The sequence below is a fragment of the Oncorhynchus nerka genome, linkage group LG12, assembly GCF_034236695.1.
Source record: "Oncorhynchus nerka isolate Pitt River linkage group LG12, Oner_Uvic_2.0, whole genome shotgun sequence".
Lineage (NCBI taxonomy): Eukaryota > Metazoa > Chordata > Actinopteri > Salmoniformes > Salmonidae > Oncorhynchus > Oncorhynchus nerka.
This window is the reverse complement of record NC_088407.1, coordinates 53,912,554-53,928,387: the sequence shown is the minus strand read 5'-3', so window position 1 is coordinate 53,928,387 and position 15,834 is coordinate 53,912,554. Positions and strand designations below refer to the sequence as shown.

Below are 15,834 nucleotides of genomic sequence, written 5' to 3'. Positions count from 1 at the left end.
AAGTTCTTGAAATGTTCCGAAACGACTGACCGTCTTTCTCTTTGCTTATTTGAGCTGTTCTTACCATGATATGGACTTGGTCTTTTACCAAATAGGGCTATCTTCTCTATACCACCCCTACCTTGACACAGCACAACTGATTGGCTCAAATGATTAAGAAGGGAAGAATTTCCACAAAATGTTGAGAGAATGCCAAGCGTGTGCAAAGCTGTCATCAAGGCTAGGGGTGGCTATTTGAAGAATCTCAAATATTAAATATATTTTGGTAACTACATGATTCCATATGTATTGTTTCATAGTTTTGATGTCTTCACTATTATTCTACAATGTAGAAAATAGTAAAAATAAAGAAAAATGAGTAGATGTTCTAGAACTTATGACCGTTTAGTATAGCTATGGTTGTCTCCACCTGCTTCTATTATATTCGCTCAGTACCATCACTGCTTTACTGCTTCAAACTGATAAATCACTTTAACAACTGAATGAGTTTTGACCTGCAAGGCATTATTTTATGGACTGGGCAGGTCCTTCAGAAACGGTTCACCTTGAACAAAGTCCTGGCAGTGACAGTATTATCTATCCCCAGGGCAACACATCACTAAATCACCTCAGGTCCATCTTTTTCTTTTGGAATGTTGAAATCCATTCACAAGTTGTAGATCTTTACAAGTTATGTCTCTTAGAAACAAGCCATACATTGTTTACAAGGAAAGACGAGAAGAAAAGGCATTCTTCACAATAAATGTTTCATATACGTCCAGAACGACCTCATTTTGTGCACCAGTTTTTATCAACATGCGAATAGCCCGACTTCTCTCGTGCTGTTCTGTTTATATGAGCCAGATGCCACGATTGCCATCTTACTTCCTTCCCAGCAAGCAGTGGGTGTAGACCAACAACGTTTTTTTCTTACACACCAAATACCATGTAGATGACTAATGTTCTTAAGCTGGCAAATTTTTAACTGCTAGTCTTTTGAGTTATTTTTATCTGGAGGCGGTCCATAGTTTTGTCGGGAGTGCAGGAAACACACAGGATACTTCTGTTTTTCCACCCCCCAGTCCCTCAGAAGAAAATGAAAGACAGCATGCTCTCTTTTCCTTTGCAGATTCCAGAAGCGAGAGGGTTTCATAAACGGCCTGGGAAGGTACAGTTGACTTTACATTAAACTAACTATCCAATACCCAGTGTTTTACAGTAACACACTGATATTATAATATGATGCAAGGTATACACCTCGTGGTGTTTTGGAGAGTTCTAAATGATTTACTCTCATATAATTATTCATATTTCATGGTGATAATCCTGATAGATATTTAATAAAACAACATCTGCAGTATTCAATTATATTTTACACACTAAAAACAAATGGTTCTATATAGTGCCAAATAAGGGCTATTTGGCTCGTAACTATAGTGGATCCTATTTTGGTGTTACATAGAACCGTTTTTTGAAGGTTCTATAAGGAACCATGCTCATAATGTTCTAAATGGAACCTTTATGGTGATTTAAAGAACCATTTCCTAAGGTTCTATAAAGAACCAATAAATAAAGGGTTCTTTATAACCCTTTTTGGTGCTATATAGAATAGAATCTTTATGAATGGTTCATTACAGAACCTTTATGGATAATGGTTTTATAAAGAAACTTTCTCAATCTACAAAACCTTTTGAAGAACCATCAGGATTCTTAAATTCTGGTTAGCCATATTATATTGTAAAAAACCCATAGGTGTCCTTATTGTGTTAATGACAAGATGAATCAGGTGTGCATGTGCTAGCTCTGGAATGACTGGGTGTCCCTGAGGAGAGAATTCAGAACCACTCATTTAGACAACAGTTCTCAATATACTCAAGACCATACGTGGGTTTTTCACAAGGCACCAACACTGGCCATAGTCATATTTAATATGTAACAGATTAGATCAACTGAAATGACACTCACTCACGGTTGCACGAAAAGATATGGGTGCAAACCACACCCCAAAGAATTATAATGAGCCACCGCCCCTACACTTTAATTATCACTTAAACAGGAAATAAACCTTTTCTGAACTGCAAAAAAACATTGAAGGGCTCAAAGGGTTCTTTGAGTCATTATGGTTCCACATAGAACAATCACCCTTCCCAAAGAACCCTTGAGGAACCCTTTTTTCTAAGTGTGTTTAAGAAGTTTAACAAGTGGCCATGATACAACCACCAAGTGTCACATGTAATGACCATGAGATATACTTACTGTCCATCTCTACTTCCTGTTGTAGATAGTGCTCCATGAGCAGGCTCAGTTTGAAGGAGAGGCCTACGAGGTGTTTGGTGACGTGGAGGATGCCTCCATGATGAAGCTGTCTCCTGTCATCTCAGTCAGGGTCATCAGGGGATGGTAAGACCGTTTGTTGGGGACAACATTCTTCCCTCGTTCCCTTACTCTTTATTCCATCAATAAATGCTTAGATTCATACAAATCTCACACACATAAAAATCTTATTAACTTGTCACAATCCTTTATGAATTGATGAATGTCTCATATTAACAAAGCATGACAGCAACTCTAAACATATTGTCACTGTTATGAACATGCCTCTGTGTGTCATCACTTCCTGTCTGTGTAGCTGGCTGCTATATGAGAAGCCAGGGTTCCAGGGGCGGACCATCGCCTTGGAGGAGGGCCCCATGGAGCTGGTCAACGTGTGGGCAGAGGAGGTGACATCAGGGGCACTGGACCAGATGGATCAGCCTGTCCCAACTTCACCCATGATCATCGGATCCATCCGCCTGGCAGTGAGGGACTACAGTTTACCTCAGATTGACCTGTACACTGAGGTGAATGGTCTGGGGAGGATGTCATCATTCTGTGACGACTCCATTGAGATCTGTTCCTATGGGAACATACAGAACACCGGCTCCATCAAGGTCCACTCTGGAGTGTAAGTTCTACCCTCATACCAACATGGTTGAAGGTCCAAATCATAGTCCAGATATTGCTATAATATTCAATTGAATCCAGTATACTGGACTACATCGCCCCAGCAGGCTTGCTATTGCTCAAAAGTGTGTTGAAATGGATGAAACAGTTTGCAAACTATCATTTTGCATGTTCATTCATGATTTTGTGTATGCATTATTGTTGCCAATTCTTCTCATAGACAGAGCTTACTTCATTTAAGATATACCGTGTCATATGAAATACAGAATAAGACCTGAGAGTGTATTGGTCTGGCATCTTCTCTTTCCTCAGTGGAATGCAGGCTGGCCTGTTTGTTTGTTGGAGTGACTTAAACCTGCTGTTAGATGTTTTCACTCAGTCACACAAACTGTTGTTGTTTTCTATATACAGTAATTACCTTGGTGATTTTATAGATGTGACCGACCGGCTGTAGCAAAATTTGAAATGGTGCTTTTTACATTGGAAAAAAGTAGAGACTCCGAGCTAGAAAATGGTATTTCATACACTACAGTTGAGGAACAATGGGAAAGTAATTCTGCTTTGAAAGTTGATAAATTTGTAACCTCACTTTTGAGAAAATGGCCTTTGAATGTTTTGGTACACCTCCTGGAGACCTCTTTGTCTACACCCATTCAGCATCGTTCACACCCTCTTAAGCTTTATCCCAACCCATCTCTTTAAGGGTTGATCCAAGCGTTCTGTCTTAACATCAGCAGTCAAGCCCCCGAGCTAACTGGCTAACGTTGGTTAGCTTGCTAGCTACTACCAGACACAAATGTGAGAACAGCTTACTCTGACCATTTTACTCACCCTAGCAGAGCTGGTTAGGCTGTTTTTATGTTATCCAGAGCATAGTGTTGAGCGTTTGTAAATTTGTCAGTTATTCTGCGCTCTGGCACACTCAGATGAGAGTGCTCTGAAATCGGAGTAGATAGCCAGAGCGAATTTACCAGCTACATCTATCAACAGTTGTTGTAATGACATCATTACCATTCTATTGAAATGGTTACTTGCATACATGTTAAGACATGTAGCTAACTAACTAAACAATGAACCATAATCCCACCTCATGAACATTACTACCCTGCATGATTCTGCAGATAGCTAACCAACCAGGTTCAATGTTAGCGTGCTAACATTAGGCTATAACTAGCAAAACAAATGGCTCTGAGATACGAATAATATTACTACACAGATCATACACGTAACGTCAGCTAGCGAGCCAGTCAGCTAACATTAGCTAGCTAGCTAACAGTATACTAACTTGAAATGAAAACAACTTTCTGACAAAAATTTGAAATGTGTAATATCTGAAAATGGAGCTAGCTAGACTATCTTACCCGTATTGATGGACGCTTCTCCCTCTCTCACAGATGCCATAGTTGCCCTTAGTTTGAAGATGTAATCCGGAGACAGGTGTTTTATCCATCTCCTTAGCTATCATACTCTAATTCCATTGATTTCAAAACTCAGTCCTCCAGAAAGTGGAGAGCAACACTTATGCATTTCTACTATGCAATATATATATATATATATTTTTTAAAGCCGTATTAGACAGAATTACCTACACATAATGTTACTGACCAGCTCAAATAGACAGGAGTGTGCTACATGGCAGACCAATCCGAATTCATCTCTTGGCATGTCCAGCCCACTCATTATCTCAGCAAATCATTGCTTTCTTTTTCTGTTGTTAAACCAACTAGGCTCGTATTTACAGGTGACATACATGTTTGTTATTAAGACACATGAAGTTCACATTTTCCAGAAGGCATTTCTGTCCAAAAAACGCATTTTGATAAAAAATATACAGTGGGGCAAAAAATATGATTTAGATCATCCAGAAGAGGATTGGGAGAATGTCATATGTTAGATGAAACCAAAATATAACTTTTTGGTAAAAACTCAACTCATAGTGTTTGGAGGACAAAGAATGCTGAGTTGCATCCAAAGAACACCATACCTACTGTGAAGCATGGGGGTGGAAACATCATGCTTTGGGGCTGTTTTTCTGCAAAGGGACCAGGACGACTGATCCGTGTAAAGGAAAGAATGAATGGGGCCATGTATCGTGAGATTTTGAGTGAAAACCTCCTTCCATCAGCAAGGGCATTGAAGATGAAACGTGGCTGGGTCTTTCAGCATGACAATGATCCCAAACACACCGCCCGGGCAACGAAGGAGTGACTTCGTAAGAAGCATTTCAAGGTCCTGGAGTGGCCTAGTCAGTCTCCAGATCTCAACCCCATAGAAAATCTTTGGAGGCAGTTGAAAGTCCGTGTTGCCTAGCAACAGCCCCAAAACATCACTGCTCTAGAGGAGATCTGCATGGAGGAATGGGCCAAAATACCAGCAACAGTGTGTGAAAACCTTGTGAAGACTTACAGAAAACGTTTGACCTCTGTCATTGCCAACAAAGGGTATATAACAAATTATTGAGATAAACTTTTGTTATTGACCAAATACTTATTTTGCACCACAATTTGCAAATAAATTCATAAAAAATCCTACAATGTGATTTTCCAGATTATTTTTGTCATTTTGTCTGTCATAGTTGAAGTGTACCTATGATGAAAATTGCAGGCCTCTCTCATCTTTTTAAGTGGGAGAACTCGCACAATTGGTGACTGACTAAATACTTTTTTGCCCCACTGTATATATATACGTTCAAATGGCTCTCCTGTGAAGTACTGACGTGTAACATACGTGTAGTTTCCTGAAACAAGTCACATATGTCGTCATTTTAGATATAGTTTAGGATATCTACTCATGTCTGTCTTCTCAGGTGTGAAGGAGAATCACAGGGCTAACACCCTGAGCTTGTATTTGCATTTTCTTTATTATTAATATTTACATGGGAGCTGAAAAACAAAGGTGTGATGTACATCACTTAGTGTCTAATCTTTGTATGCGGTGTGTGTGTGGGCCTTTCCCCGTCCTGTAGCTGGCTGGTGTATAGTGACCCAGGGTTTGGGGGTCTGCTAGCGGTGTTGGAGGTGGGAGAGTATCCCTGTCCAGAGGCCTGGGGATTCCCTCAGCCGTTCATCGGATCTCTGAAACCCCTCAAAATGGTATCATTATGGCATTCATACTTATTTTCTGAAAATCCCTTTCCCCGTATAGCTTCCACTGTTTTATCTTTATGATGTTAAAAGCCTACTGTTTTCCGTGTCTTACAGGGTGGGATTAAGGTGGAGCATTCTAATGACGTAAAGGTACGTTTCCCCTCTGAGTTTTTATAGCTATTTCCATGGCCATTCATATTTACATCAATGTTTAAGGATGAAAAAAATAAACATACAGTCAGTGAATGACAGCGGGAAGCTTCAACAACTGCAAGAGCCTCTTATCACAAAACTCATAATAACCAAAGGCTTGTAAAATGTTATCCTCGTGACATGGCTGAAGACAAGCTGTGATGTGATGACATGGCATATTATTATAGCTCCGCTGCCATCCTAAATCCTCTGCCTTAGCAAATCTGCCCGTTGTGAATCAGACAGACAGGCCTATTGTTGCAGGTGAATTGGCCAGTGACTAGTGAGAGAACTATGTGTGCACTGGCAGCTCTATGGACACATGGCACCAGTGTGCTGTCTCTGCATGCTCTCACTCTCGCTGTCTAACCCAGAAGACTGGCCTGTGGTTACCAGTAGAGCTGTTTGTTTAGGTCAATTTCAGTAGTCAATCTAAAAATGTAGAAATATGCAAGCGCAGTTTATGCGTTTTCAAGGGGCTGATAATGTAGTTGTCTGGCCCAGTATGTGCTGAACATTTGCGTATCCATTCAAGCATATGATTGATTTATAGGTTAGGAAAAAGTACCACGTAGCCATCTGGGCTTAAATTACACTGACAGACAGGCAGTGGTGAAATACAGTATGTTTTGGCCAGGTGGCACAGGGCCTAGGGAGCTGGAATCTGTGGTATGAGGAGCATGCAGCCCTGGCATGGAGATGGGGACGGCATGGAGAACACTGCCCACCTCAGCACATCAGCCTAAACTTGAACCCCTTCTCTCCCCCTCAGGCTCTGGTGTACGAGAGGCCGTGCTTTGAGGGAAAGTGTGTGGAGATTGACGATGATGTGTACGACTTCAGAGAGGGAGGAGATGAGGAAGATGGGGAGGAGGAGGAGGAGGAGGAAGAAGGGAATCCAGTCAAAAGGAAGACATTGTGTTCTGTGGGATCCCTCAAGATCCTTAGAGGACTGTACGTACTTGTGGTTGATCTCAGCTGACATACTGTACAGTAAGGGATAGTATTGTAGAATTGTGTATCTTATCTAACTATGTAATGACCCCCTTCTGCCCATATTAACCTATCATAACACAGATTAATGGTCTATTAATTCTGTACTGTATTGGCTTGTATGTACTCGAACATCACCCTCCTGATTGTCCCTGTAGCTGGGTGGGCTATGATGAGCCAGACTTTGAGGGTCACCAGTATCTCCTGGAGGAGGGGGAGTACCCTGACTGGAGGGAGTGGGGAGGCTACGGAGACCAGCTCCTGTCACTGCGCCCTGTATGCTCTGTAAGTATTGCAACTCTATTCAAAGCTATGTGAACATGACCATGGTTTAAATCTGTTTCATCTGTTTCCGACCTGTCTTTGATGGGTTTTGATGATTCAAAGTATGAATGGTCAGGTAGTTGAAAAGATGGGTCTACTTTGATCTTGTTAACCCAGAGGGGCCATTTGAATGGTGTTTGTGTGTACATTCCCTGTGTTGTAGGACTTCCTGTCTCCCCATGTGAAGCTGTTCAATGAGAGGGACTTTGGGGAGAGAGGGGTCCACATGGACCTGCTGGGGCCTGTCACTAACATGGAGGACACCTGCTGCGGCCCCAAAACGCAGTCCATCAATGTCCAGGGTGGAGTGTAAGTCAAATTCTCTGACAGTCCTATGTAGCAGGCCTTGCATCCAATGAAACGCGGTGTGTCACAACTGCACCAAGGCTTGGGCTTGCTGTGCTAGAGATATATAGGTGGGTCACTCCTATCCTCTTTCCTCTTATTGCAAGCTTTTAATGAACACTTACACACACAGCACCGGAGGGCACAAACATGAAAGAGGTGTGTGAATGTCACACTTAGTAAAGTAATACTGAAGGTTAGACAATGGGTGGAGGAATGAGAGCGCTCTCTAGGGTTACATATTCTAAAAGATGAGATTAGGGTGTAAAGGCACAGTGCTGGAGTCAATATTATTATTACGTTTTTCGAAAAGGGAGTGGCCATGTTCCAGACATGAATTGAATCACCTTCAGCTTCATTGGCTATTAGCAGGATGGATGCCGGTGCTTTTTTGTATATGGTATATTCAGTTGTCGCAGTGGTTCATAAGCTATCAGAAATGTCTCTATGTTAGAATGAAATTAGAACTTTCACTTCCGTTTTAATGCATCTTTCCAAACTATTTAGTTATGTAGGGCCAGATTTTGACCCGAGTTAAGTGCATCTAAATGGAACAAAATTCCCTTTTTATGCACTTTTCTTTCTATCCGTACTCTGACCTTGAACTTAAGCATGAGAATAGCATGCTATTCTCACATAGTTAGATCTAAGAAATCAAGGTGTATCAGCGGTGTATTCTGAACTTTACTTAATTCTCTAATAATTCTACCACATTTACACCACCATTCTCCATGCACTGTAACATGCAGGGATGGGCACTCTCGAATGTCTTAATTATAGGTTACCTCGACTTTCTCTGTCTCCTATTTCTATCATGTTAAATAATAGCCACTTTCATTATCAACCGTCAGTAGGACTAATAACCACACATATTTAACTGCCAATTTACTGTTGGTTCCCTTCAGTTGGTATAGCCGACATTATCATTCCATTCTTTTGTTTACCTAAGTTAGCTTCCTCTGTAAACGCCGTTACGGATGTGTGGTTGTTGCTGAGGATCGTTAGTAACAGTTGATGATTCAAAAAAGACATGTAGGTTCATTAAAACGTTGTTGAGCGGAGCGCAGACCAAGCCGTAGCCATTTGAATCCGACACATGGCACGATACGTGTCATCACACTGTTCCATGGTTAGTGCAGGCAAAACATACGTGTATATTGTACACTATTCTCTCTATTATAATTGTATGTTCACTAACCTTCCAACATTACTATAGGTTGAAGAACTGGATGTGGCAACTTTCAGAATGAATCAAACCACAGTTTTTCTTTATTTCGTGTATAAAGGCTCCCCAAACCAGTTTCTATGATTCATAAATACTTTCCTAAACCTAAATAATCTACAAGATCAGAGTATTTCTAAATCTACCAATTGGCGCTGAAACGGAGGCGAGTATGCATATATTTAAATGTCTTTCTTTAATTGATCCTACTATTCTGAACCTGTTCTCTCGAGTCTGTCACTAAAATTACTACTATACGGTACACCGTATTTAAAGGGATGGCTTAAGATGCATGTACTGAAAACCCAATTGAATGAAAACTCCCAGAGAAAAACTGTTGGCAAGTGGGAGGGTTTTAATTGGTTGAATTAAATGTATTCAGCGCGTGCAAGGTAGCCACACCTGCAGAGCGCATTACCCGACGGAATAAATTTAGTCTGAATACCATATGCTGAGGAGTGCGTAGGAAAGGTGTACATTCTTTCATCGGAATCGGCCTCGTGGAGCATAATCCTAAATCTTATGTAGTTCAGACTGAACAACTGAATGGGGATAACCCTTACATAATCTATTTATACGCTTCTACTGTTTACTCACTAATTGTTTTATAACCTTTCAAAATGTCAGGGCGGTTTGTTTGGCTAGTATGGTGCTACAGCTAGTGATTTAAGTTATAAACATCGAATGCTAGGGCTGTTGGTTTGGTAGTAATATAATGGAGTTACAGCTAGTGATTTAAGTTATAAACATCTAATGCTAGGGCTGTTGGTTTGGTAGTAATATAATGGAGCTACAGCTAGTGATTTAAGTTATAAACATCTAATGCTAGGGCTGTTGGTTTGGTAGTAATATAATGGAGCTACAGCTAGTGATTTAAGTTATAAACATCTAATGCTAGGGCTGTTGGTTTGGTAGTAATATAATGGAGCTACAGCTAGTGATTTAAGTTATAAACATCTAATGCTAGGGCTGTTGGTTTGGTAGTAATATAATGGAGCTACAGCTAGTGATTTAAGTTATAAACATCTAATGCTAGGGCTGTTGGTTTGGTAGTAATATAATGGAGCTACAGCTAGTGATTTAAGTTATAAACATCTAATGCTAGGGCTGTTGGTTTGGTAGTAATATAATGGAGTTACAGCTAGTGATTTAAGTTGTAAATAAAATAAAATCAAACTTTACTTGTCACATGCGCCGAATACACCTTACCTTGAAATGCTTACTTACAAGCTCTTAACCAACAGTGCAGTTCAAGAAGAGTTAAGAAAATATTTACCAAATAAACTAAAATAAAAATAAAAAGTAACACAATAACGACGCTATATACAGGGGGTACCAGTACCATGTCAGTGTGTGGGGGTACAGGTTAGTCGAGATCATTTGTACATGTAGGTAGGGGTGAAGTGACTATGTATAGATAATAAACAGAGAGTAGCAGCAGTGTACAAAACAAATTGAGGGGGGGTCAATGTAAATAGTCCGGTGACCATTTTATTAATTGTTCAGCACTCATATGGCTTGGGGGTAGAAGCTGTTAAGGAGCCTTTTGGACCAAGACTTGGCGCTCCGGTACCGCTTGCCGTGCGGTAGCAGAGAAAACAGTCTATGACAATTTTATGGGCTTTCCTCTGACACCGCCTATTATATAGGTCCTGGATGGCAGGAAGCTTGGCACCAGTGATGCACTGGGCCGTACACACTACCCTCTGTAGCGCCTTATGGTCATATCCGGAGCAGTTGCAATACAGGCGGTAATGCAGCCGGTCAGGATGCTTTTGATGATGCAGCTGTAGAACTTTTTTAGGATCTGGGGACCCATTCCAAATCTTTTCAGTCTCCTGGGGGGAAAAAGGTTTTGTCGTGCCCTCTTCATGACCGTCTTGGTGTGTTTAGACCATGATAGTTGGTTGGTGATGTGGACACCAACGAATTTGAATCTCCCGACCCGCTTCACTACAGCCCCGTCAATGTTATTGGGGGCCTGTTCGGCCCGCCCTTTCCTGTAGTCCACGATCAACTACAGGGCGGTAATCATTTAGGTTACCTTTGCTTCCTTGGGTACAGGGACTATGGTGGTCTGCTTGAAACATGTAGGTATTACAGACTCGGTCAGGGAGAGGTTGAAAATGTCAGTGAAGTTAGAGGACTAGAGACTACAGTCAAATGATAAGGCCTATAATGATCATATTCAGACCACCTGTTTAAAGTTTATGTAACACGGGAGGGAATTATGCTTTTTACAACATGTTATATTGTAAAATTGTACCGTTTTATGGGGTGTCCTACTGTAAGTGTTCATTTGCCAGTTCCAACCTGTTGTGTGCTCTAAACAGGTGGGTTGCCTTTGAGAACCCAATGTTCTCCGGGGAGCTCTACGTTCTAGAGAAAGGCCTCTACGGAAGCCCAGAGGACTGGGGAGGACAGAACCTCAAGATCTCCTCGCTGCAGCCCGTTTTCCAGGTAAACCGTTGTAAAATAATACTCACAGTAGTATCACATTTATAGTATGATACTAAGTTTTTACTTGAATGACAGTGATAAGTTGTGAGGTTGGTGAGGATACTTTGAAATTGTTTATCCAGTGACGATAAAGAATGTAATCCATCATTTCCTTCTTTATTCCTTTCAGGATAACCTGGGTGGATCAAGCAAGTTCAAGGTAAAGTCAAGATAGTGATAAACAAATAGTATTAACTATCTTAACATAGTCATTAGTGTATGGGAGTGATTATACCATCAGTTTGCATGAAGAGTAGCCTACGTGTAGTGGAGGGTATAAGCAGGTTTAGGCCATATACCCACTTCTTTTTCAGTGGGCATTGCGTATACTCACTTCTAAATTCCCATGATGTGTATGAAAGTAGTGGAGTGGAGATATACCCCGGCTGGTGGACCAGATCGGAATGTTTAGCTTAAAATGTCTTTCTTCACATTTTCAGCACAGCAATGTGCACACGGCTGTAGACCTAGAACAGAATGCAATTTTTATGGGAAAACACTGTTCTAAAATCCATACCACATGTGTGAGCGGTTTCATGGACAGAGTTGGAAATATCTGTTAGAAATGTAGAGAGGGGAGATCTAAAGATGCAACAACTACCATGGGTTACTAAAATGACTAGGATAATGCCTTTAGCTGCTAAACAATCAAAGAAAGTTCAAAGAAAACCAATAGAACATGAGAAAGCATATGAGGAAGTCTATAAAATAATTGTCTCCAAGTTTCTATGGTGGTATTTTAGCTAGAGGCTACTTTGAAGCATGCCTCATAATATGAAGTAAAACGTCCAGGTTGTAAAAAAAATGAAGGAACATGGAAAAAATATAGCAATGCTAATGATAGGCCTAACCGTCTTCTGGTAGATCAGGTGTCAAACTCATTCCACAGGGGCCGAGTGTCTGCGGGTTTTTGTTCCACCCTTGTACTTGATTGATGATTTAAGGTCACTAATTAGTAAGGAACTTCCCTAACCTGGTTGTCTAGGTCTTAATTGAAAGAAAAAGCAAACAAACAGACACTCGGCCATCCATGGAATGAGTTTGACACCCCTGTGGTAGATGGGAAAGTTTTTCCCCAAAAATCTTCTCAATTAAATGTTAACTAGCTACAAAGTAGCCTATGCCTACCTGGCAGAATTATATTATTTGCGTCAATCCTGTGGACATTTGTTTCGCAAACTCCATCTCATGTGCTACAAAAACCACTACTAACCAAACAACAGTGCTAGGTGCCCGAGCACTTGAATTAAAGGGTAATAACTACACAATAAAAAATGTATTCTATTTTTCTCAGACCTCAAAAGTGGTGTGCTGATGTGGTTTAAGCATTGTTGTGGTCTTAGAACATCCAATTTTGTAGTTTTACTATTAAACCTGTGAATTTCAGACTTAGTTGACAGCATCATTTATCTGTTTAAATAGTAGGCCTACTATTAGACTACTGCACAGTACAGCTTGGGTTGAGCTGTGAAAGACCAATATGGATTTATCATTTTAGGTCATTCAGACTGTATGTCACTGTTTCTCATAGAATTCTTCACACAGGACACCTTTGCTTAGCCGGTTGGGCCGCCGAGGAAATTTTGGGCAAAATTAGAGTTAGAGCCACCACTAGAGTTAGTGCCACCACTACCTACCTGTAATCCACTGTACATTATGGCGGCCCTGTCTCATGTCAGTCTCCGGTGTATGTACTGTAGGTCCAGCTGTTCTCAGAGCTTGGGTTCCAGGGCAGAGTGGTGGTACTGGAGGACAGTGTGGTATCCCTGGAGGAAGACTTCTCCCCTCGCTCCTGTAGAGTACTGGCTGGGAGGTGAGCAAATAAATCTGCTTTAAATGCAGCATGTAAACATCAATACTGTGCCTTTTGATAGGAAAAAAATACTGAAAGTGTAGGCTTTCCTTTTCTGTTGTCCCAAGAGCCCTCTGAACACTCAAGGGGGACTTAGTACTGGAGAGCGCTATTTTGACTGTGTGCCTCTATGTTATGTTCCAGCTGGGTGGCATATGAGGGATCCCAGTTCACAGAGCACATGTTTGTCCTGGAGGAGGGAGATTACCCCAACACTGAGTCAATGGGCTGTCTGGGTCCTGACTCTACCATCCGCTCCATACAGACCATCAGCCATGTGAGTAGAGTGGATTATGTGTGTTGGCATGGGATGCACGCGTCCAGTATTTGTGAACCTAAGTCATGTCTGTGTAAAGTGACTGCATATCTTAGAGCTGTCCTGTTCCTACAATACCATAATGTATAATCTCACGTTTTTACCCACCCTCCCCTTCCCCCTTGTCTCTCCAGGAGTTCTCCCTCCCGTCCATAACGCTGTTCAGTAAGGTTGGCTGTAGAGGCCGTAAGGTGGTGCTGACGGGAGAGACGGTGAACCTGCAGCTGGCTGGGGTTGACAGACGCGTACGCTCCCTGGTGATCCACGGAGGAATGTAAGTCACACCTGGATAGGATTTGACCATTTTTTATTAGGCGATTAAAAACAAACATTGACATTTTAAAGAGAGAGTTTCATTTACAATTCATCTTGGTTGGTTGAAGCACTGTCTAAGCAACTAATAAAGCATCAACCAGGCCTCTATTTCATCTGTATCCCTGAAGGGATGCAGATTGCGCAATATAAATGTAAAGGTAATTTCCGGAACGCAGTCTCCTCTGACACGGGAACATTGCCTTTAAATTTCAATGGCGCTGTAAAGCTGAACTTCCGCGATACGGATTGAATAGAGCCCATAGTTTTGCTGGGCTATTGTAAACTGAAACGGTGTAGGAAGGTTGATTGTTTACATTTGAGGTGTGTCACAGATGTTGTATAAGAAGACCAGCTGACTGTGTTGGATTGATTTCTCCTGCCCTACAGTTGGGTGTTGTATGAGGATAGTAACCACCGGGGCCGTCAGATCCTGCTACCGCCAAGCGAACTGAATGATTGGTGTAAGTTCAGCAGCTGGCCGCGAATCGGATCCCTGCGACCACTATTGCAGGTATGGAAGCGGGGAATGGTTCCATTTTAGATTCACATATTGCTGTCTATCCAATACAGTTTTACCTATAACTAAACAACAGTCAATGGACTGTATCCTAACATGAGATCTGTGTACACAACTCAACTTTTGCACTAATCTCATTTTGTCATCACTGCATGAATTACCCCATAATGCAAATAATATGCAGCCACCTCAAGTTAGGATTTGGATAATGACCACTGTCGGGTGAGAAGAACTCTTATCTCGCCTAGTCAAGCTAATGTTAAGTGTGTTGTTTGCCTATTGACCTCTACAGAAGCAGGTGTACTTCCGTTTGCGGAGCAGAGAGACGGGCAATGTGATGTCCCTGTCAGGGCCTCTGGATGAAGTCAAGCTTTTGCGGGTCCAGGCCCTGGAGGAGTCAGGGGGAGTGGACCAGACCTGGATCTACCATGACGGAGTCCTACGCTGCAAGGTACCTCATGGGCTCAAGCTTTTGCACTGAATCATCATTTCCACTCATTCCATCGCCACCAACTTCAAGTGTTGCAGAACTGGCTTCCTCATTCTTTCAACATAGTTTCATGTCACGTGTTGAGCATATCCCAGTACAATTGTCAAATATCTCTAATATAAAATCAAATGAAACTATATCTGTCAGTTTGTATTCATACAGAATCCACCCACATCTGAACCCATATTCTCTGTCTCTATAGCTGGTGGAGGACTGTTGCCTGCAGACATCAGGGAGCATTATCATGGCAGGCAGCAGGCTGAGTGTCTCCCCTCCGGAGCCAGGGATAGACAACCAGCTGTGGAGCATTACTCCAGACGGCCTGGTCCGATGCCACCTCAAACCTGACCTGGTGCTGGAGATTAAAGGTCAGATCAGTTCTTCTGCTCTCTCTCTCAGCCAACCTTACTATCATTAGCTAAGAGCTACAAAGATAGGAGCTCTGGCATTCAGCTCAGTCCCCATAGTTATAGTCTGGCTCCATCTGGTGGTAGGTTTAGGAAGTGGTTTGTATTATCCATATGTTGCCACGTCCTCAAGCTATTGAATAGGTAGCCGCCACCAAACCTAGATACACTCTCAAACTTGTATATAATTTTAGCCAGTAGTTTTGAAAGTGGTGCTCACGAGACAAAAGTGGTTCCCGTTTTGTGTACTACGTCATCCATTTCATATGATATTTTACGTCCTGACCAATTTTGTTTGCAATTCATATAATATGTTACAAATTTGTTGTGCTTAAGATCCTGGAGTACACCTTT

The 15,834-nt window shown here is 41.6% G+C and overlaps 1 protein-coding gene across 2 annotated transcripts in view; it reads left to right on the top strand.

Annotated features, from left to right (window-relative positions):
- LOC115138365 (uncharacterized) overlaps positions 1-15,834 on the top strand; it is a 55,723-nt gene that overhangs the window by 38,057 nt on the left and 1,832 nt on the right. For both annotated transcript variants that reach the window (XM_029675153.2, XM_029675154.2), the window contains 16 exons: positions 1,109-1,147; positions 2,261-2,379; positions 2,609-2,923; positions 5,888-6,014; positions 6,123-6,158; positions 6,973-7,154; positions 7,352-7,478; positions 7,681-7,826; positions 11,418-11,544; positions 11,714-11,743; positions 13,284-13,396; positions 13,580-13,712; positions 13,886-14,025; positions 14,454-14,577; positions 14,876-15,034; positions 15,276-15,441. In XM_029675153.2, coding sequence (XP_029531013.2) covers positions 1,109-1,147; positions 2,261-2,379; positions 2,609-2,923; positions 5,888-6,014; positions 6,123-6,158; positions 6,973-7,154; positions 7,352-7,478; positions 7,681-7,826; positions 11,418-11,544; positions 11,714-11,743; positions 13,284-13,396; positions 13,580-13,712; positions 13,886-14,025; positions 14,454-14,577; positions 14,876-15,034; positions 15,276-15,441 — 2,083 coding nt within the window. The remainder of the gene's footprint in view (positions 1-1,108; positions 1,148-2,260; positions 2,380-2,608; positions 2,924-5,887; positions 6,015-6,122; positions 6,159-6,972; positions 7,155-7,351; positions 7,479-7,680; positions 7,827-11,417; positions 11,545-11,713; positions 11,744-13,283; positions 13,397-13,579; positions 13,713-13,885; positions 14,026-14,453; positions 14,578-14,875; positions 15,035-15,275; positions 15,442-15,834) is intronic.